This window comes from Acomys russatus, chromosome 25 (assembly GCF_903995435.1).
Source record: "Acomys russatus chromosome 25, mAcoRus1.1, whole genome shotgun sequence".
Classification (NCBI taxonomy): domain Eukaryota; kingdom Metazoa; phylum Chordata; class Mammalia; order Rodentia; family Muridae; genus Acomys; species Acomys russatus.
In genome coordinates this window covers 12,850,739-12,873,868 of record NC_067161.1, presented here as the reverse complement: position 1 = coordinate 12,873,868, position 23,130 = coordinate 12,850,739, and the positions used below count along the sequence as shown (strand labels likewise).

The following is a 23,130-nucleotide window of genomic DNA, read 5'->3' as shown; positions in this document are numbered from 1 at the left end:
CCCAGGGGTGGGCAACATGGACCCCAGACACTGTGCTTGGCAAGGATGGGGGTGGGGAGTGGGGACGTATTCCTAGAGTCCCTGCTGGTGGGCCTGGGCAGTTCTGGCCACTCAGTGAAGGGAAGCCTTGTGCATTCCTGGCCAAGGCCCCCACCAACCAAGGCTCTGCTCCTCTCCACAGGTCACCCACGTGAGGCTGGAATATGGCCACAAGCTGAAGACAGGGCTTCTACCCATGCTTTCCACGTACCACTACACCAGAGTGTGCAAGGGACCCATGAGCTCATGTTTCTGTGGGTGTGTGCCCATGTGGTGTGTAAGGGGTCCTGTAGCGGGACCAGGCTGAGGACAGCAAGGCTCCTTTCCCTCAGGGAGATGGTGGTGATGATTTTGTGCTGTCACACTGGACTTGCGATGAAGACCCAGCCACGGGTCTGATTATGAGTGCGTGGATGGGGTTAAGTGGGAACCAGCGTCTAGGTCAGAGAATCTGAGGACCCCTGTGGTTGCTATCATAGCTTAGACTGTCATCGAGATAGAGCAGCGGACTCCTGTGACATGGATGTAGGCAGCACTGTGGCACCAGAGACAGGGTGGGTAGAGGCTGAGGAACTGCTGGTGCTCTACAGCTAAAGAGGAGGCCTGGTGATCTGAGACCCCACTGTGCGGTCACATGCAGGCCATGGGCGTCTCTCTGTAACAGGGAATCAATAGCAAGGTGATGGGGACAGAGGCAGGAGGCTGACAGTTATGGAAGCACCACCTTTTCCAGTTCTCTTCTCGGCAGGAACCACGGGCTGCGCGGTCACCGTGTGGGACCTGTGGCCACCGCAGAAAGTGCAGTAGAAAAGCAGTTAGTCTCTGGTCTTTATTTCAGGGTGTGTCTGGATGGGGTTTTGGCAGTGGCCACTCCCGAGTCCTAAAGTACTCCTTCAAATCCTCAAGGCGGAGTGGGGGGAAGTAAGGACCAATTCGCTTGCGTATCCACCACTTGCCCTGGGCAGCGTGCTGGCCACTGGGGAGGCTGAACCGGTACCGGTAGTGTTCTCCTCGAATCCACCTGCAGGGGACAATGTGTCAGCCTGCTGTCTCTTTGCTATCCCCAGGTTCCTCTGAATGCCAGAAGGCAGGCCTGGGCCCCTTCTGTGGGTGGAGCCCCATCAGCTTCCTGGTCACAACCTTCCTATGTCCACTATATCCAGGACGTGAAACAGGTACATTTGGGCTCCAGTGATGGCGTAAACTTATCTTGGGACTCGAGGGAGACCTTAGGTGATGCCGTCTCCATAATCCTCCCTCTTGTCTTACCAGGGTGTGTGTGGACACAGCAAGCCTTGTGATGGGACCAGGGAGGGGCTTGCTATGTCTTTTTGGGTCTCGAGGCATCATTGGTCCTGGGCGGGGCTGCCATCCTCCCTTCTTTTGGTGCACCAACCCCAGTGGGTAAGGGTCCCTGAGGTGGGTACTAGTGGCCACTATGGGGGTGAGGCTGGATAGTTCTGAGCAGAGCTATGCTGGCCTCTGTAGGTGGGCATGGAGAGGGTAAGGCTGTGCCTTGGAGATTGCAACAAGGCCCTCTTCTGAATCTGGGGTCCTGACCCTACATTTCACAAGGCTGGGGAGGGCAGGGGCTCTGGGGAGGCCCCTGTTGTGTGACCACTGTCCTCTCTGAATTGGCCTTCTTACTTTCATTTACTTCTCAAGATACGGTTGAAGGTCTAGGGTTGCAGGGCCTGGACACTACTTACAGGGGTGGGGGCAGCGTTGGGCCAGGGCCTTGCTGCTTTTCTGGCAGGTCTGTGAGGGTACAGGGGAGGGCTGGCACCACCCCTGGAACCTTCTAGAGTCTGGCTGTGCTGGTTAGTTTTTAATCTAGTGATACAAACTAGAGTCACCTGGTGAGAGGGGACTCCGCCTTCTGAATAGCCTCCATCAGGTGTGCCTGTGGGGCGTTCTCTTGACTAAGGATGGATCTGGGAGCCCAGCACACTGTGTGAGGTACCACGCCCAAGCTCCTGGTCCTGGGTCGCAGAGGAAAGCAGGCTGAGCAGCCATGGGAGGAAGCGCATGAGCAGTGTTCCTCTGTGGTCTCTGCATCGGTTTCTGCCTCTAGTTCTGTGTCTGACGCCCCTGCCTTGGCCTTTGCTTGCTGACGACCTATGACCCGTAAGCTGAAACACACCCATCCTTTCCCAGGCTGTTCTGAGTCAGGGTATTTGTAGCAATGGAAAGCAAGCCAGGCCACCGACTGTAGTAGGGTATTTTAAGGTCAGACTCAAAGGGCATATCCCAGCCAGGACCTGACACTGCCAGCAGGACATCCTGTTTTACCACCCCTCCCCCACCATCTGTGCTCTTTCGGTCACTTCCAGGATGTTTTTTGTTTGTTTGTTTTTTCGAGACAGGGTTTTTCTGGGTAGCCTTGGCTGTCCTGGACTCACTTTGTAGACCAGGCTGGCCTCGAACTCACAGCGATCTGACTGCCTCTGCCTCCCGGGTGCTGGGATTAAAGGCGTGTGCCACCACGCCCAGCCACTTCCACGATGTTAAGTAAGTAGAACATAGCATCTTGCACTCAGCATGGCCGTCTCGAAGCTTACAGGTGCCATAGAGCTTGTGCTGATGGGAAAGGCAAGGAACACAAGGAAGGCAGGAACACCTTGATGCAGACACGTCGCATGGTCTGCCTGGGCCTCCTGTGGAAAGGCAGCTGTGCCATTTTCAGCTCCCATGACTGGGTGTTACAGAGATTGGTCTCGGTATACCTGGTTAAATGGCTGTCTGTGAGCTCTGTGGCTGGGCTCAACTCAGCTCTCATTTTTTTTTTTTTTAGGGACCACTGAGTCATACTCCAGGGAGGCGGTGATGCTTACCTCCCTAGCAGTCCTGGCAGTGGCCAGATGGCTTTACGGTATGCAGGCTGTACCTGACCTTTGCTTCAGCCGCACTGAGAAGTGTGGTGGTGCCTCTCCTGCTTCTCCCTGCTCAGCTCCTTTCCTGCTGGTCCCCCATGGGCGGCACATTCTAGGTGACAAGTAGCCCTGCTGTTTGGTGGTGCTGCTTCAGGTGCCTGATGCTTCACACTGTGCCGCTGTGAGGGGGCGAAGGGCTCCCACTGCAGCTGTGGGCTCGCTGCTCCTCTTCCGACACCACTTTCTTCACATATTATGCACCTTTGTCATGGCCCGTACACTTTAGGGAGGGTGCCACAGCCCTTGCCTCTGAGGATCTACCTGTACTGACGTCATCTGTTGGCGTGTCTTTTCCCATCATTTTACTTCTGGCTTTTCCATATTGGTTTGAGGTGAGCCTGCATGTGTGTATATGTACCACATATGTGCCCGATGCTAGGAGGTCAGAAGAGGGTGTTGGATCGTTTGGAACTGGAGATACAATACAGATGATTGTGAGGCACATGTGTGTGCTGGGACTCAAACCTGGGTCCCCTGTAAGAGTAGCAAGTGCTCTGAACAGCTGAGCCATTTTTCCTTTTAATTTTTATAGTGATTCTTTTTTGAAGGCTGGGGACATAGATCATAGGTACAGTGTTTAAGCTTGATCCCCGGAACCCACAGTAAAAAAAAAAAAAAAAGCTGATATAGTGGTGCACACTTGTAAACCCAATGTTGGGGGTGGGTGGAAGAGGACCCTAGGGCTCTACGGTCACCCTCGCTGGATGGGTGAGACTTGGTCTCAGTGTCCTTTGACCCCAGTGGTAAGGTGGTGGCTCTGACTCTGGCTTCTTAGCTCCTTTACTATTTACAGTTTCTAGATGTCCACTGTGCTTTAGCCTGCATCTTCCCAAGATTTACCATCTGGGGTCCCCCCCTTTTTTTTGCCAGCTTAGGGAACTCTTCACTGCTGGCCGCCTTCCTGGCCTCGGGTGGGACTCTGCCTCAGGGACTGCTGATACCCATTCTGTTGTTATCCTAGGCCCGTGCTCTACCTGGGTGCTCGGCCAGCTGCCCACACCGGTCACTGCCGACTCCTCCTTCCCAGCACAGTTTTCCATCCCTCCTCCAGGGACTACGCTTCTTGGTTCTGCGTCTCCTTTGGTTTTCTCTGTCTTCTGCTTCTCTGTTGACTCTTTCATGAGTTTTGTGTTCATAATCGCCTCACAATTGCTGTGGGGAGAATCTGCTGTTGTCATCTATCGACTGTCTGTTCCTGATCAGTTCTTGGCGTGCTTTTCTTAATAGGTTGGGTGTTAGGGGTCCCAAATGATGTTCGACTCTTCTGTTGTGTGGCTTCTTCTAATTCCATGCTAGAAGCCCAGACTTGCTACTCTGCACCCTGGCACTGACTGGTTAAGGTGGCAATCTAAGGCCCCCACTGAGAACATGGCAGCAGGCTGGCTCAGCGTGCTGTGGTGAGTGCCTGGGTCACCACAGGGCCTTCCAGCAGCTCAGCGAGCAGCCTCTCCTTTTTCCGAGTGAAGCCCATGTGCATCCTGGCTCTTCCTGTTAAGTGGGGCCATTTGCTTCGTGGCTTTGGCTGGAGTGGAGTGGACTTGCTGTAGCTTCCGCGGCTCCTGCGGCTCCTTTCTGGGCCTTTGCCGCTGCTTTGTCTCCACAGACAGGAAGCAAGGCAGCTATTGAGGGTTGAGGCTGGGGTTCTGGGGTCCCTTGCTAGGCCCCTCCGTGTTTATTTCATGGGTGACACTCAGGCTCAGTGCCGGACAGGGCAGGGAGGCATTGGATCCATCCTCCCATGGTCACTCAAGAGTCACAGCTGGCAGTGGGGTCAGGCGGAGGTCACATTCAGCTCTGTGTCCAGGCACAGTGTGATGACGGCCTCTCCGCTGGGCCGTGCTTGCTGTCATTTACTGTATTTCAACTGCCTTGCACATGTTTTCAGAGCCTCTGGCTGTATCAAGTGACCTTGTCCTAAGCCTAGGCCTCCCACCTATCCCTGGCGGTGGGACACAAACCTAAGACAGGAGCCAGGATGTTGGTCAGTGAAAAGCTTTTCTGAGTCTGGAAGGACACAGCTCTGTGTCAGAGATGTCTGGCTACCAGCAAGCCTGGGAGTGCGCATCCATTTCAGCGTGTGCCTGGTTCAGATCTCCTGATGGCTGCAGGGGTGCTGGGCAGAGGGGAGTAGGTTGAGAGGGGGAGTGGGGCTGTCCCTACATCCCCAGTGCCGCAGCAGGCAGTGTGGGGAGGCACTCGCTGGATCCCTTGCTTGGGCTGCCACTCTTGCAGCTGCTCACTGCCCCTCAGCGTCCCCCTACAGCCCCGACAGCTGTGGGCAGAGCCAGGTGCAGCTGTCCTGAGGCTTCTCCAGGGAGAGCCAGGACTGTGTTTTCCGTCAATGGTGAGCAGGACACAGGGGAGGGGTGGGGCCCAGATCAGGACTGCTCAGTCTCCTAGCCTCAGGGTGCCCATCCCAGGCCCTAGCGACTGACTGTTGATCAGGGGCTGAGTAGATAAAGAGATTCTTACCTGGGGGGAGCCCTGCCCTCAAAGGGATTGAGGGCGACTAGCGACAGGGCCTCAGCGTCACCAGCGAGGAGCTTACCCGCCAGGTGGATGATCCATTCGTTGTGTTCGTAGGTCTGGAAGGACATTGTGTGTGAGCTTGGATATGGGGATAGCCGCTCCCCAGCAAGGTGGCACCTGCACTGGTGCAGCCCCTGCCGGATCACTCTGCATACCAGCTCCTCCCCTGTGCTCCTCAGCCTGACTAGAGTATGGCATGGTCAGCTGTGCTGGCATCGGATTTCCTCCGAGGGCCAGCCAGCTCTTCAGCCTTCCAGGAACTGCCTGCTTCCTGCTCTTTCTCGTGTGTGTGTGTGTGTGTGTGTGTGTGTGTGTCTCACCTGAGGGTCACTCACTCAGGAGCCAACCCTTAGACATGTTTTCTACCGGGCTACTTGCCCTACCTTTGGTGTGACTTATGAGGGGGATGTAGACAGAAGGTGTTAGACCCCACATGGCAACGGCCCTGGCCTGGGCCTTGGGAGAGCTGAGCTATCTGCAGGAACCTTCTCCAGGCAGGTCAAGGCAGGGCCTGTCTAGTGCTTTGCAGGGGTTGGGGTGAGGGGGTGAGGGTTGCACCTCTAAAGAGAGGTCTCCCTCCTCTGCGACTCTCTTGGTGGGAGTCTGAGCACCTTTTGCAAGGAGCATGGACACAGGCCTGTCTGGGGGAAGAAGAGATTTTGCTTGAGGTCAGAGCATCATGGTGGGGCACCATTACCTGGAAAGCTGCGAACCACATTAGCCAGTCCAAGCGGTAGTGGTATGGAGAGATAAGACATGGCCGCCTCCAGAGGTCGCCTGGTTTGCACTTGAACTCGTAGTCTTCCCACACGGCATCAGGCGCACTGGCATTGAGGCTAGCCGTGCCCTGAAGGATCACCTCAGTACGTTCCTTGGTGATACTGGGAGAGATGAAGAAGGCCAGTGTGTGTCCACAGTACCCACCTTCCCCAGCCGGAGAGGGTGATGCCGTGAGCCCATGCTTCGCAAAAAGGGAGACGGGATGGACAGAAGGCAGAGCCCGGTGCCCCAGAAAGGATTCTTGGCCCGTACCTTCCAAAGGCCCCGTAGGTGTTGACGATCCTGAGTGGGTTGAAGGAGGTGTTCATGACCTGCTTGGAACTTAGCAGGTTGATAACCACAGGCACGCTGAGCCAGGCCACCAGGATGCCCAGGGAGACGTTGACCACTCGCCGCACCAAGCAGCCTAGCCCGAGGGTGGGGTTGGGGTGGTTGGTTCTTGTCCTGATCCCAGGGCAAACCTGTGCTATCCTTTTAGAAAACCTTGGCTGCTATTCTGCCACTCCAGGCTCGAGAAGGCTGACAGACATACCCAGCTGGCCACGTAAGCTGCTGCCTCCCAACCCATGGGCTGGGAAAGGTGCCTTGAGCCATAGTCCCTAATGCTTGAGCTAAAAGCACCTCCTGAAACCAACGTGAAGGATGAAGTGTGATTGTCCAGCAGGGGGCCCTGGAAGTGGCCAAAGGGCTGGTTCTCCTTGGCCCTGGCCTGGTAAAGGACCCTAGACAGTAGATGCTCCCTCCCAGGGCCTATGGTATCCACCCTTCTCTTCTGAGTACTGTGGAGCTGATAACTACCCAACCTTCATATATATTCACAAGACCTAGGCACAAGGGTCATGGGGCTGGCGTGCAGGGTCCCTGGTTTACCTACCATATCTTGGCTTGGGCTGGACCCCTTGGGTATCTTCCCTCTGCATCTCCAGGACTTGGTGTTTTAGGCCTCGAGGTCCTGAGGGAAACAGGAATCCCAAAGCTGCATCGTCGAAGCAGGCAAGGCTGGGCACGATGGTGAGCCAGTTCAGGAAGCTCAGGTTCCCACTGATGATGAGGATTACCTGTGGGTGCAGACTCGCACTGTGGGCTGCCTCCCTCTATGTATCTGGGCTGGGTGCCCCTGCCTCAGTAGCACGGCAAATGCTTCAGACAGGCTTCTGAGGCTCCCCCCCTCGCCCCCACCGCCCGCCCCTGTCATTCTCTCAGCTTGGGGCTGTGATTCTAAGTCCTCTCTAAGTTTGCAGGTGCCCCCAAGACCCCAGGTGCAGAGGCTGCTACAGGTGGATGCAGAAGCCACATAGGAACTGGTAAGCCCAGGAAAGGCTGGGGAGGGTTTGGTTTGATAGCTGTGTGGTGGCCTGAACATTGTGGGCTCTCTGGGACACACCATGGTGGCAGCTCTGGTTAAGGCAGGCCTAGTGGCAGAGGGTTGGGGACAATGAGAAACTAGAGGGAAGTGCAGTTTACAAAAAGCAAGACAGAAGCAGGAAACAACACAGTGACCTAGGGCTGGAGATAGTGAAGGGACCACCACAAATGCCCGTGAGACTTGGAGGATAGTGGCAGCTGGCCAAGGAAGGCCAGAGTCCAGAGTCAGTGTGGCTGGTTAGGAACAAATGGCCTAGCTCCCATCAAAATGTGTCTCAATGGCGGCAGGGTCCAGCACACTTGACAAGAACAGTTTTGAGGGCTGGCCTCACCCTTTCCCACTTGCTCGTACCTGTAAGGAGGTACCAGTCTTAATGTGAATTCCCATTGACCCCCCTGCCCCTGCAGGGGCTGCAGCAAAAGAGACCTTGTACTGTGACAAGATTGATCTATCCTTGCTGGCAGGAGTGGTCTTAGAGGTGGTCAGGACTCACCCTGAGCTGGTTTCCACTCAGACTCAGCCGTACAACGCAGATCTGTGGCTCCCTCACTTCTCTGTTGCCTCCCATAAACATCCACACACGAGGAAAAGGCTGGGAAGGGGACCCGCATGTCTCCACACACCCTTCCCTCAGTCTCTGTGTGGCCAGCTTCATCGGAACACCATCAGACAGAATCTAGCACCCAGATGTGCGCTGTTCCCTTGCCTCAGCAGAAGCTTGAGAACCGCACTACTCCCAGCACCTCACACACAGAAGGGCCACCACAGGCTAACTTCCTACCTTGCCAGAGCTGCAGAGCCCCCAGGTCTTGGTGTCCCTCCCCCACAGCACCCAGGAGCCCAGCCCAAGTCTAACTTGCACCTGTGGTTTTTAGCGTTTCTGTCATCTGTGCGTTTATGGTCCCTAACTAGGGGGACTTGAGGCAGTGACTGGTTCACGGGACTACTCCAGGACTCGTTCTGTATGGACAGTGCTGGATGTTGCCGCTTAGCTTCAGCTCTGTGCCTGAGTTGGGGTGCCTGCCATGCCTGCTCTCACATTTAAATGTGTCCCATTTAAAATGTCTTCCAGTGCACATGAAGCAGAGCCTGGAGGACAGAACATGAACAAGCCAGTGCTTTGAGTCCCCTGGGTTGGTGACAATAGCAGGTGCACAGATCACGGAAGCCCAGGAAAACACAGGCCCTGATCCGATATCCAAAAGCTGCGAGAAGGGCACATCACATAGAAGAGCAGGGACGAGAGTGACAATCAACTGCTCATAACAGACAGGAGTTAGGGACAAATGTGACAGAGGTCAACTGCACAGCTGGCGCCATGTGTGATAGGGAACAAGGAAAGGGCACCCTTCAGGGGTAACAGAGGAAGCTGTTAAGCAGCTCGGTACAGTGGTGCATGTCCCAGAACTCAGGAGTTCAAGGCTAGCCTCAGCTATATGATGACGTCTATTGGGTGTGGTGGCACATGGCTTTAAACCCAGCACTGAAGAGGCTGATGCAGAGCGCTGAGTTTGAGGCCAGCTGGCTTATATAGTAAGACCCCGTCTTTAAAGAAGGAGCGATGTCCATCAGAGAATGCTAGTAAATGTAAAAAATCAAAACGAAACACTTCAGACAGAACTGGGTTTTTCTGTAAGCTTGGAGCTCTCCAGGGAAGAGCGCTAAAATGGAGAAAAGCATATTACATTTTAGGTCTTCTGGGCTTGGAGCAATGGCTCAGTAGCACTCGCTGCTCTTGCAAAGGACTCAACTTTCTCCCAGCACCCACATCGTATGCTTAAAAAAAAAAAAAAAAAAAAAAAAAACTGCCTATAACTCCAGCTCCAGGGGCTCCCACACCCGGTTGTAGACCCTGCAGCATCTGCGCTCACATATGCACAACCCACCTCCACCTTTTATACATATTTTTAAAAATATATTTTAAGTCTTTAAAATTCTTTACAATAAGAATGTAATGATTGTGATCATTGAAAACAATGGGTATCCAAATTAGCCTATAACACAGAACTTTCTGTTTTTGAGACAGGGGAACTTGAGGTGGCTGGACACGTTCTGGCTGCAGTCAGGAAGCAGAGGGGGAGGGAATGCTGGTGCGCAGCTCTCTTTTCTCCCTCTTCTATTTTATTCATTCTGGGGCCCCAGTCTATGGGATGGGATGGCCCATGTTCAGGGTGGTGGGTCTTCCCTCCTCATCAGTGCTCTCTGAAATACCCTCACAGACACGCCCAGGGGCACGTGCCCTAGAGAGGATTCTAAATCCAGCCAAGGTGATGATACGGGCTAACTGTCACCAGGTGGCATCCTGTTCTGATAAAGCACCGGGAGGGAGAGCCTGTGACACTTTGCCCAGGTGGACGGATGGTGGCTGTGCTCAGGGGTCAGGCCTGCTCAGCCCTCCCCGCGTAGCCTATTTGTTCAGTACGACTGGAATTCATCATGCAGCACACGGTCCAAGTGCTCCAAAGGGACTTTATCTTTCTTGTTTTCCTTCTAGCATCACTGCAGCCATCTCCTCTGAGGGAAATGAATCTCGTCACAGCCCATCTGTGTTTACCCCTGGCCCGGCAGAGTTCTCCACGAACTCTCAGTGTGCTCTGAGGATGACCGGCTTGGAGCACGGCCCTCCCTGTGCTGTGTGGAGTGAGCGGGTGAGGCTCGGGGACGGCAGAAGATGAACGTGTGTTGGTGGAATTTAGCCCCAGAGAGGCTATAGCAGATGTTCCTTCCGGGCAGATGCAACATGACCCCAAAAGGAAGAGGGGGGATTTCTGGATGTCCCTGCTGGGCTTGCAGTTACCACAGAGGACACATGCTTGCAGGCAGGCTTCTACATGGGAGGCACGAGTTTGAGAGAACCTTCCACAGAGGACATGTGTGTAGTCACAGGGATCTTCCACCGAGGACATGCATGTAGTCACAGGGACCTTCCACCGAGGACATGCATGTAGTCACAGGGACCTTCCACAGAGGACATGCGTGTAGTCACAGGGACCTTCCACAGAGGACATGCGTGTAGTCACAAGAACCTTCCACAGAGGACATGTATTCCCAAGGCATCTGGGTAGCACCACGTGGCCTTAACAGAGGACTCAACCTCAAGAGCTGCCTCTCCCAAGACCTCCTCCTGCCTTCCCACTGCTGAGTCTCAGGCCCAACCCCACCTCCTTGCTCCTTGGTGGGGACTTATACCATGGTGGGCCTCGGATGGCCTGACCCAGCTCAGCAGCGGAGGCTGACCATACCGCCCCTTCCGGGGTCATCCCCTCAGAGCTCTATGGCCCTTCCCACGTGGCTCCTGTGGCCTTGCAGGGATCCTCAGAGCAGCTGTGTAAACTGAGTGTGGGAGGAAGTGAGTGAGCTCAAACTCTGGCTGGCCCACAGGAAGGAAGGAACACAGGAACCAATGGGTCAGGCCGCAGTGCAGCTCTGCACCAGGCTGCACTCAGCTGCCACAGGGTGGCGGGCGCAGTGTGGTGGCCACAGCACAGTATGGTGAAGTGCACCCAGTCTCTTCCGCGGGGGGCTCTGACCATGCTCTGCTCACCCCAATCCTATACTCAACTCTGTTTGCTGGGCAGGATGAGTCTCAGCTGGACCCGGGGAAGTCAGACCAGGCCTGGGGAGAAAAGGCCCTGGATGTCTCCACTCTCTTCGGGACACAGTTCATGTTCTCCACCACGAGAAACAGGTGGAAACGGCTAGCCAGGGATTGGTCCCCTACTGACAGGACAAATGTTAGGGATGCCTTGCTGCCTCTATAAGGACTACAAGGAGTTAATGGTAGCTCCTGGAGGGTGTGGTGTAGGCTTCTTCATTTTCTAGGGTGTCTCACATAGAAGCTTGCTGCACAGTCCCTCGTACACTAGGAAGAGGAGACTTGGGAACCCCAGGAGACCTCCAACACCCAAGGCATCTGCTGTGCCCAGATGTGGACTCTTGCTACCTGTCTCCGGCACCTGTGCAGCTGCCGGTCTCCAGGCAGTGATTCCCAGCATCACAGCAGCCCTGGTGTCTGCAAAAATCCCCTGGGGCTTAGTGTGGAACTGATGTGTCTGTTTTGGTCCTCACCCCCTGAGGCTCTGGGTGATGTTCTAGAAGGCCCAGCCTAGGCACCAGCTTCCTTTCTAGGCCGTACAGGACCAGGATAGCCACACCACCCTATCCAACCTTATACACGGGCCAGAACAAGGTGGAGACACACCCAAGGCGATGGCTCTCCATCATGTCTGGTCTACCCAGCTGGATAGTCCTGCCTCGCAGGCAGGGTGTGGTCTGGGTCTGGGGGCCAGTAGGGCACATCTTTTTGTCATCTCCAAATTGGCACTGTCTGTGGCCTCCAGAAGATGTGTGGGAAGTAGGCACTGAGATATGAGTAGTTACGCCATAGGGAGGTGTGAGGAGCCTCAAGCACATGACTGAGAGAAGCTGGCTAGAGAGGTAACACATCGTGGTCCTGCCTCCAAGATGCTTGCGAAAGACTGAGGGTCAGCGGTCAGTGTGGAGGAAGACAGACCAGTGTTCACCAAGGACTCTCAGGGGAGGAAGGCATGACAGAGATGGTGCATAAATATTCTCCACTGTCCAAACCCAGAGAACGTTTGGGACTTGTGTCATCAGTGCACCATCATCTTTTACCATCAGTGTGAAGTGCTCCCAGCAGGGACTTGGGGCATAAGGAATTTTCTGTGATCTCTGCAGAGCTGCTAGAAGTATCCTTGTTAAAATACAAAACAAAAAGGAGCTAACCTATTGGAACATTGAGAGGGCCAGAGACAGGTTAGCAGCCAAAGGTCTCTGTGGCAAAGGTGCCAGTGAGACCCAGACATCCGCTCACAGTCAGTCCTGACTTTAACACAGGGCATGGGGAGGAAAGAGAGACTCATAGATCCAAACATTGTACTGAGGAGAACGTGACGCCCCCTCTCCCCTTTTCCCTAATGCATTTGAAAACAGCTGAAACAGACATGCTTATTCCCAGGAAAATACTGACTGCCAAGGCTGCCTTGAGAAGGATGCCCCACAGCTACAGGCCCAGCCACTGCAAAGCTCTCAAAGCTTTGCTCAGAAGCACACCCAGCATTGCCCAGGCTCCTGAGAACAGGCTGCTTGCGTCTCTAGGGACCCTTTGGAGACGGGGGTTTAGCTTATGAGTGTGGGGCAATGAGCCCAGATGGGGAATCCACACTAGACTCACATTAGGCTGGAAAACTACAGACAGGCCTCTCTTACTGACAACCATGCAAAATCTAAAACAAAACACTGGCAAATTAGCCCCAGCAATATAGTAAAATATCCACAGCATGACCAAGCTGGGTTTACTCTAGAATACGAAACTAGCTCGGCTCAGAGCAGCAGTAATGTAATTCACCTCATTAACATATTGGAGGGGAAGAACCAGCGACCCTCTCCTGACTGATGGGGAAAGTGTCAGCTACGGTCAACATCCATTCATGGCTGAAAATGGAAAGCCAAGACCGCAAGATGACCCTGGCTTGTGGTGCAGGCCTGTCCTCCCTGCTGCCGGGGAGCCTGAGGAAGGAGCAGCCTGGATGACGTAGCAAGGCCCTGGCTCAAAAAGCAAAATGAGGGGAAGACAGACAGGCACATGTCTGTGATACCAGCCCTCAGGAAGTAAAGGCAGAAGAATGGCAAGACCCTGTCAACCCAATTCACTAATGTCTACATGTAGAGAGAAACTTCAAATTTTAGGACCGGATTCAAGAACACAGTGTTCTTGGGAACACAGTGTTCTTGGGAACACAGTGTGCGTGAGCAAGGTCTATGTTGCTCCCTGAGGGCAACAAGACACCAGCTGGGAAGGGGACCCTGGAATCGATGCAATGGGGTTCTACAGGGGGTGAGGTGGAGCTGGGGAGGCCTCTCTCTATGGCCCTGGTGCTAAGACAGAAATGTTGAGGCAGGCTGTTGTCTTCTGTAGACACATGGGGACCCTGAGTGGTGGCACCTTGGCCCAGCTTACCTGGAAAAGGATCTGTAGCACCCCATGCAGAATGCACATCCGGCGCCCCAGGAACAGGAAGAAGGGCACAAGGAGTTCCACGAAATGGTTGCTGAGTGTCTCAAAGCGGTGGAACCACCAGGGTGACCTGTGCAGGTAGTAGGCCATCGGGTTGGGCACCGGCTGAGTCTGTGGGGACACAAAAGGACTTTTGAATTACCAACTGTGGCTGACAAGGGTGCTGCTGCCCTGGCTAAGATGAACGCATCTGTTCTCCAGCCCTGTGTATGTGCAAATGGCCTGGCCCATCGGGGCTGGAGGACTTCTGTGAGCAGGCTATTTCTGAAACAAAAGCAAGTTTTTAGCTCTGTTTTAAACCCTCACTCTCTGTAGGCAAAAGTGTAAACTATAGTGGAAGGAGACATCTTTAAACACTTGTGAACAGATGAAGAGGCTAAAGATGAAGGAACCAGCCTGTTATCTCTAAGCAGCAGAGGAACTGTGGGTGGCAGCTGCCTTGGGCTCATGGCTCCCTGAGCTGCCAGTGGCCTGCTCCTTAGTACTCACAGCCCACCTCAGGTCTTCCACCCACTGCTAGGCTCCATGGGTCCTGGGGTACTTTTGCCCTCTCGGGGTGGGGCTCCCGCATGCAGGCTTGTTGCACAGGAAATGAGCTTGAGCATAGGGAATTAGAGGGGGTCAGCGTATGAGGGTCACAGTAGTAGTGGCTCTGAACAAACAGGAGCAGGAAGTAAAGGAGCCAGAGAAGGGGCTGGAACAATGCTTGAATGGTAGCTTTGTGCTTCGCTGCTTCTTAGGCACAGTCCCCTTGGGATTCCACCTTAAGGAGCCCACAGATTGAGTCACTGCATCTTCATAGGTAAGGAGGCCCTGCCAGAACACCTCCCTCCCTCAAGGCCTGCTTCCTACATGTGCCCCACTCCACTCCACACGGGGGTACGGCTACTTGAACCATCCATGTAATCACAAGAAAAATAAACAGCTTAGCAGGACAGGCCAGAAGCCAGGCCAATGCTTCGGGCCACCCTCTACCTAGCACTGGGCAGTGTGTATGTGTGTGAGAGTGTGAGGCCTCCCCTTTTTTTTAACTGCTTGCCAGCAGAATAAGCAAGTGGTCTAAGCAAAGTGACCCAGTAGCCCTGTGACAGGAGACAGAGGCCACTGCAAGATTTCTGTCTGCCAGACCCAACCTTCTCCTCAAAACACACTTGGCTTGCTGCCACCACCCTGGGCCACATCTGCAGTTCTTGTCACTGTCCCCTGTTGGGCAGATTCTGGGAATCAGTGTTGAACTCTACATCCCTTGGACTTGAAGACTGTGTCGCAACTAGAGATGCTATTTGCAGAGGCGTTGTCTAAGGACGGAGCAGTTCAGCACTTCATCTACCATTGGGCTGTGTCACACCCTCTGGACCCTTGAAACTCCTGTATGTCCCAGCAGGGTAGAAAGGCAGAAGAGGTGGGGAGGGCGGTGATGGTGGAGGAAGTAAAGGACTGGAAAGGACATCACCTCAGTTCAGTGAGGGACAGCATATGCAAAGTCCCTGTGCTTCAGAGTCACAGTGTCCATCAGCTTGCAGGACAATGAACTACAAAGAGGAAAACACCAAGACTCAGGCGTTGACCTGAGCTCAGCAAGAGGTTCTACACAAGCTCAGTGAGGCAGTTGCCAGGGGGCTAGAAACTGGGTTCTCCAAGAAACCCTCCACCTGAGTCCTCGCGGCCTTTCCTATATCAGAGAAAAGCGAGAGTGATGATGCAGAAGGCAGTGGTACTGAGTGTGACTACCGGCCTTCCTGGCAAGGCGAGTCATTTGATTTCCCGAATGCCGCACCGATGCTGAAAGTATCCTGGGGGAGCACGGCCTGACTGTCCAGCAGGGTCTGATGTGTGAACTGAGGCCTCAAGGCACAGCATCCTATAGGATAAGGAAGGGCCACAGCCTCTGGACTCACCGTGCCAGGGACAAGGCTCATTTCTGTTTTCGTGAAAGCTGTAGAGTGGGTGAGTGTGACTGAGGCGGCGGGTGGCAACACCACACACCGTAAAGCACAAGAGAGCGCCAGGAGCTGCTGACACGGGCAGCCCCGCTGGAAGCCCAGAATGATGGCTCAGTAGACAGCAGTGACGAAGTGTCTCGACAGGCATAGTGTAGTCCAGACCTTGGGCCGGAGTTTACAAATATGCTCTACAAAGAGACTTTGTTTGTTTTTTCAAGACAGGGTTTCTCTGTGTAGCCTTGGCTGTCCTGGACTCGCTTTGTAGACCAGGCTGGCCTCGAACTCACAGCGATCTGCCTGCCTCTGCCTCCCGAGTGCTGGGATTAAAGGCGTGCGCCACCATGCCCTTAAGTAAGAGAAACATAAGGGAACACAGAGGATGAAGATACTTAGCTGAGGATCTGGAGGCTGGCACATCTTGGGGAGATACAGGTCTGTGTTGAGAATGGCCCAAGAACAGAACAGTCTGCCCCTCCCTCCAGAGACGGAAGACCACATGCTTGGTTGGCTGTGAAGGGAACACCTTATTGCCATTGTGAGAACAAATTTCTTAACTCTCAAGTGTCACATGTTGACTTGATCACTGAAGACACTGCCCTGCTACAGTCCCCACATGGGACAGTTCCTGGCCATCTGTGGACTGGCCCCACTTGGAGCGCATATATGCCCAAGACAGGCCTAAACCTCAGACTCTAGGCTGTTATGGGGTGAATAGCCTCTCTTATACCTCAATACTGCTCATCACTGGGGCATATGGAGGTGATGGTGCCAAGCTCCATCTGGAACAACTCATATTGACAGTGAGACTTAGGACAAACAAGGCCACCGTGTTCCAGGAGCAGAGCAGACCAGCAGCCTATGGATCATAGTAATTGGCTCTTGGAGACAGAGACCCAACATGGTGGTCACTTCTGGGCAGGGGTAAAAGATCTGCAAGCTGTGCCATGGGGCCCTTTCAGTGCTGAGCACTAGCTGCTGGCTGCTTCCCACATCCCAGGGTGACTGGAGGCGAAGAGAAGAAAATGCAAAAAGTAAAGGTGCTTATGTAAGGACGGTGACTGGGATGACCAAAGCCCTGTGAACCAGGCGAGGTAATGCGCTTTCCTCTGTGATACAGATTGCCACAGGTGGCTACCAGCAGGTCCCCACCAGATGAGCACCCAATAGATCATCTGAGAAAAGAGTCCATGTCCCCTCTCCTCAAGTCCCAGCTGGCTGCAGGACTGGTCCTCATCAAAAGAACATGGGCAAGAGATATTGTGTGGCCTTATGAAGCGAGGTTCACAAGAACGGTCTCTCCATGAGGAAGGATATTGCACTGTGAGAAAAGATACCTCCATGTGCGGAAGAGCACAACACTGGGCAGAAGTGCTGTGAGACATGATATCCACTTTGGGAAATGCTGTTTTTATGTGGCAAGGGGCTCCCTACTGTAAGGAAGGCCATGTCCATCTGAGAGAGGTCACTCTGCTATGTGGACGGCCACATGCTGTGACACTGGTGCTCTGAGGGGAAGGGGAGACCCTGGCACACTGCACTGGCCTTCCCCTGATGTGTGGGTGGCCCTGCCTTCCAAAGTGCAAAGCAGAACCTGGAACATCACGTTACAGGACCCCCAAAGGCTGACATAGGGAAGAAAGAACCTCTTCAAATTCAAATTCAAAAGTCTATGTGACGGTAGCAGAATGACGATCCCACCGTTTGTTTTTACACAAGAAATACATGCCTTTTCAAAGCCATTATTATTCTAAAAGCTAGCATTATTAGAACTCTGGCTTGTGATCCCATGTTTTGTTTTCATATAAACTCAAACTAACACATTTAAAATATTGTTAGCTCAAGCTTTGGATCCAAACATATAAAGATATTCTGAGGCATCAACAACTGAGGGGAGCGGGTACAGGGCGCATGGGAGCAGAACATTCACTTGTACGCTATGGCGTGAGGCAAAGCTGGCATAAACCACTTCAGGATGTTCTATATAATTCCCATGGAAACCGCAGAGCGATGCAGAAATCACACAAAAGGTAACAGGGAAGGAATTTACACTCACACCATTAAGAAAGCACATGACAGCTTTATCAGCAGAAGAGTCTGAAGAGGAAAAGGGTGTGTGTAGGAAGACATCAGTGGAGGTCAAGATGAAGCCGAACACAAAATCGCCAGTGACCAGAGGGACAACTTGAGGCAGTATAACACATGTGTAATCTGAGCCCCAGAAAAGAGCACATAGGAAAGGCTTTTCAAATGCGATGCAACCCACAAACCCATAGTTAAAATAAACTCAGCAGATCTCAAACATAAGAAACAGGAAGAAGATGACTCCACCCTAATCAAACTGTTCAAGAGTCGTGATAAAGAGAAAAGAAACAGAGCGAAGATGTGTTAGAGACTCAGACAAGGACTCCGCCCGGGGGAATGACGCAAGTGAGGAGACACAGAACACCCTTAGGGCACTAGCCTGTCAGCCTAGAGTTCTAAATGAAAGGGGAATAAAGACATTATTTCCTACAAGCCACACGATGAGACGGTGAAGGAAGCTGTGAGGTGGAGGGAAAGCCGAGCGTGGGAGTCTGCAAGGCTACTGATGAGCACAGGCTGCTCTCTATTTTTAAAAATTATTATTTGTGTGTGTGTGTGTGTGTGTGTGTGTGTGTGTGTGCGCGCGCGCGCGCGCGTGTGTACCACCGTGCATATGTGAAGGTTGAGGACAACTTTCTGGAGGAGTCATTTCTCTCCTACCATCGTGGGTTTTGGGGATCAAACTCTGGTCATTAGGCTTGCTCGGCAGGTGCTTTTTACCTGCTGAACTATCTCACTGCCCTTAATTATCTTTAAAAGATGTTAACTTCAAACAACATATAGTTGATAATGTATAAAAGCAAACACTGGCCAGGTGTGGTGGCGCACACCTTTAATCCCAGCACTCGGGAGGCAGAGGCAGGTGGATCATTGTGAGTTCGAGGCCAGCCTGGTCTACAAAGGGAGTCAAGGACAGGCAAGGCTACACAGAGAAACCCTGTCTCGAAAAAACAAAAAACAACAAAAAAGCAAACAGTGTGACAACAGCAGGAGGCAGTGGGGCACCGGTGTTGTAAAGCTCATTCAGAAGCTTTAAAATAGCATGACTTGAAGGTGACTATGTCTTACATAGACACATGCATATATATGTGTGCGTCTCTGTATACATATGCTTGTGTACAGCATGCATGCACACACACAGTACATAGTATAAATCCTAAAATGACCACGGAAATAAAACAACAGAGTGACACAAAGTACAACTAACAAGCCAACGACTATGTAACCAAATGAACAAAGAGTTACACAGTTATAGCTAGTAAGAAAGGAAGGAAAATAAGAGCCATGAAAATATTCATTGAATCTCTAAGAAGTCAGAAAAATATGAAGAAAGGGGATAAAATAATAGAGAAAACACACAGAAAGATGACATGCTGAACCGTGTGTGTCTTGAGGAGCTCAGCTGGAGCAAGCAGCCTAGGCACGCAGTTCAAAGGCAGAATCCCTCAGCCTGGGTAAGAAAATCAGACAGAACAGCTACAAACTGCCTACGAGAGGTGACTTCAAATGTGGGCACATATGTGGCCTAGGAGGTATGGATGAAGAGCCACCACAGAGGCGCCTGTCACAAGCACGCTGGAGCACAGCGTGGGACAAAGCAGAGCAAGGGAAAGAGCAGGAACGAAGCGGCAGTTTTATGGCAGCCACAAGGGCACCAGCACAAACAGTTGTGCACTGAACACAGCTGCAAACACACAAGGCAAAGGGGGATGGAACTACACATGAGTGTATTCATCCAGTGTGAGCTGGAGCTCACTCGCTCTCTGTGCATGTGTGTGTGTACTTGATAAAACCAGCAGAGAATAGAGACGTGTGCAGAGGAGTCGGGAAACGCTACCAACCAATGATGCCACCTGGCTGACCTCTGTCTCACACACAGCACAGACTCTTGAGTGCTCAAGTGCAATGGCCCATAAGATAAGCCAAGTAAGGGGCCACAAAGAGAATTAAAAAACAAACCCCCCAAGATTTAAAAGACTCAAGGCATCTAAAGTATGCTCTCTGACAGTAAAGGAATTAAATAAGAAACCAGTAAGAGAACGAAATCTGGGAAATTCTCACATGTTTTGAAATGCGATTCCACGCTTGTAGTTTGGCTTTGCATTCCAGTGCGTGTTATGTCACTTAATTCTCACAGCCACCTGGGATAGCGTGTCACCAAACTAAGTCCAGGATCACAGTTTGGGTGATTTTGTCCTCCCCTCTACCATGACAGCAGTGCTTGTCTTACCTCTGATGAAAAGGGTGGAAGTCACCATAGAAGGTGACCTGGAGATGCAAGGCCACCACTGCTCGGCCCTGGTCTGGGGGCTTGTCCTTCCTAGTGACATGGGGCACAGGCCTCACTTTGCAGCCGGGCTGTGCCTGGGGCCCCGATATATACCATCCCAGAACACATATAAAACAATTTCTTCCTACAAATCAAGGAAACTGCCAGTGGACAAGCATGTAAGCTGCAGCAACCAGGCTGCTGGATGCAACAGTCACAGCTTCTGTAAAGTGAACATTTACAGCTTTCATGGGGACCGGTCAACCTTGGTACAAATTATTCCCAGATCAGTGGGCCCCTAAATTGCAGGGCACTCAGTGACCCTCGCCCAATTACAGCCCAAGACAGATGGTAGTGTGTGTCTCCCAGTTGCAATTAGGAGCAGGATCTGCTGTCTAGAGGCCTACACTGAGTGGGTTCTGGGTGCAGGAGGGGGAAAGGTGGTGCTGGAATTCATGGTGTTGACTCAGTGGGAGCAGCTCCAGCCTGCGCATGCGTGTCTGTATGAGTGCCGACGGGTGTATGAAGGCTACTGGTCTGCTGTCTTGGATCATGAGACCCTGCTGGGCCAGGCCAGCCATGTATCTAAGAACTAGTGAGTTCTTGCCAGGCATGGTGATGCACATCTTTACCAGCATGCAGAAGGCAGAGGCAGGCAGATTGCTGACTTTGAGGCTGGCCTGATCTACATAGGGACAACCAGGACTACACAGAGAGACCCAGTCTCAAAATAAAACAACAACAAAGAATGAGTTCCTGCAGTGTTGGGACACAAGAAACGTCAGAGTCCAGGAAGGAGCCTGGCACATGATGTGGGAATGTCACAAGCCGGAGGCTTTGACCTGTTAGGCTCTTACCCTGCAGAATAATCAACTCGAAGCCTCTGAAGCTACCTAAGAAATCCAGGCAGCAGCCAGGCCAGCAGGTGCTGGCTTGCAATCACCAACCCCAGCTACAGAGTCTTGGGTGAGGATGAGAAGCAGGAGTGGCAGATGCCTATGCCATGCTTGGTGCCTGAGGCTGTGCCCAGATGGTGTGACAGGGGACTCATGCCATTTGTCTTCAGCTCGTCTCACACGCAGTAGCTGCAGGAACAACCATAGACACATTGCACTTGCAAGAGTTACAGGCATGGGCTCTTGCACCAAGGATGTCAGGTGGCATGGATCAAGTGCAAAAAGACGTTCCGTATTACAGAGGACGTATTACAGAGTCTGTGGTATACAGCCCGGCCCATGAGGTAAGTGGTCTCTCTTGTTCAAGTGTCCACCCAATCATGGACACCACTCCTTGGAGTTTGGCAAGGGAAAGATTCTAGTGCTGACTGGCAGGAGGAAACAGACACTGTACTGGTACCAAGACGATGTGCCAAGTAGAAGAACCAAAAGTTCAGAGCCCCAGCCTCTCGGCGGAGCAGGAACCTCTCTGTCCAGTGGACACACTCTACACACAGACTCCACAAACTCATGGGGGCCTAGGCCTGTGGCCAAGAGGCTGAGCCCTTTGTTTGAGAACTCTGTGGGAGTTCCTGTGGGTCTTGGGGACTGGGGCATACAGTCTCACCGAGGCTGAGCTGTTATAGCGGTGCTGTGGATGACCGGAGATGAAAGGATGAGACAGAGAGACAGCATGAAACCCCTTCAAATCTCCAGCAACAGAACTAAATGTGGCCTCTCAAACATGTGTGTGACCTGATGAGTCTTCAGATGACAGCCACTTCCACTGTCTGCCATGGCAGAGGTGGTGGTTCCTAAAGGCTGACGCCACCATTCGAAACACTTTACATTTATTTATTTCTTGCATGTGCATGGGTAGATGCCATAGTGCACATGAAGATCAGAGGAAAAGCTGCGGGAATATCTGTTCTATCATGTGGGTCCTGGGGATTGGACCCAAGGCATCAGACTTGATGGCAAGCTCTACCCACTGGGCTCTAAGCCTATAATTCAGGCATTTGAAATGCTCTGTGGTATAAGCATCTCAGGATGTTGCCTTCTGAGCTCTTGAAAGCAACAGTTTGTTTAAAAGAACAGAAGCAAAGATTTGGACCTTCATGTGTCTGGTACAGGCCATTCTATCAGGGCCCTGAAAATCATCCTGGCAACAGACTTCCCCAAGTCCTTGAGAGCACTTACCTTGAACTGAGAGACCAAGAGAGATGACAAGAAGACAGTGGGCCCTGCAGGGAGGTAGCGGCTGGTGCAGAGACACCCCCACCCTAGGCCACTCCTCTAACCTGCTCAGATTAAGAGGGAACAGACTTAACACGGGAAGAGACAGCCTAGCTGACCAGGAGTTCCTAGATCCCACAGGCCAGCCCTATCTGACTGGACCCCTCCCTGTTCCTCAGTTCCATCTGACCAGTCAGCCGCCTGGAAGCCAGCGCCATGGAGGCAGGTGTGTGGGCAGTACAGGTATTCTGTGTGAGAGGTAGCACCCTTGGGTCCCTCCTCCCAGCTCCTGCTGAGGGACTGACAGATGGTATCTTCAGGCTGGCCTGCCCCAGCTCCCAGTGTGTGTGTGGGAGCATCTGAGACAAATGCCCACCCCCAAGTGCTTGGCACCTCAGTGCTATCCTTGCTGCAACCTGGGGACATCGTTCCCATCTTTAGACATAGGAAACCTACACAGGAAATGAAGCCTCCTACTCTCAAGAGAGAGGAGAAACTATAGCAATGCTAAAACAAAGCTGCCTGTGGGCACAGACCACTTTCCTCATTAGAGGATGCTAGAGCAGGGAAGAGACATGCAGAGCCCAGGGTCTCAGGCCCATGCAGCAGGCCACCTACCCCCTGCATCAGGTGTACTGCCCTGATGTACATTTGCAGAGGTGGACGGACACATGCATGTCACAGAACAGATAGGCAGACAGGCAGGGATGTGCAGCGACAGCTCCCAGGCTGTAATCATGGCACCCATGCTGACCACGACGGAGGAGGCATCAGCTGCTCCTACCATGGGCTTGACACTTTAACTTCAAGACAAGTAACACCACACAAAGGCTTCTTTTGTGCATGCCGAGGCTGCGGGCCTTCACCAATAATAGGAGCTGAAAGTGATTTATTTCCCTGGATTAAAGGTCAGCTCGGCAAAGCAACAGTGCAAACTTCTATTACCTCATTCATGTTGCCCTGAGCAAGGCAGGGAAAGGG

The 23,130-nt window shown here is 52.7% G+C and overlaps 1 protein-coding gene across 2 annotated transcripts in view; it reads right to left on the bottom strand.

The window, feature by feature from the left end:
- Positions 1 to 690: 690 nt before the first annotated feature.
- Lmf1 (lipase maturation factor 1) overlaps positions 691 to 23,130 on the bottom strand; it is a 77,605-nt gene continuing 55,165 nt past the window's right edge. For both annotated transcript variants that reach the window (XM_051167583.1, XM_051167582.1), the window contains 6 exons: positions 13,628 to 13,795; positions 7,156 to 7,339; positions 6,534 to 6,687; positions 6,199 to 6,382; positions 5,445 to 5,557; positions 691 to 1,060 (listed from right to left, as the gene is read on the bottom strand). In XM_051167583.1, the coding sequence (XP_051023540.1) occupies positions 874 to 1,060; positions 5,445 to 5,557; positions 6,199 to 6,382; positions 6,534 to 6,687; positions 7,156 to 7,339; positions 13,628 to 13,795 (990 nt within the window). In that variant the 3' untranslated portion in view covers positions 691 to 873. The remainder of the gene's footprint in view (positions 1,061 to 5,444; positions 5,558 to 6,198; positions 6,383 to 6,533; positions 6,688 to 7,155; positions 7,340 to 13,627; positions 13,796 to 23,130) is intronic.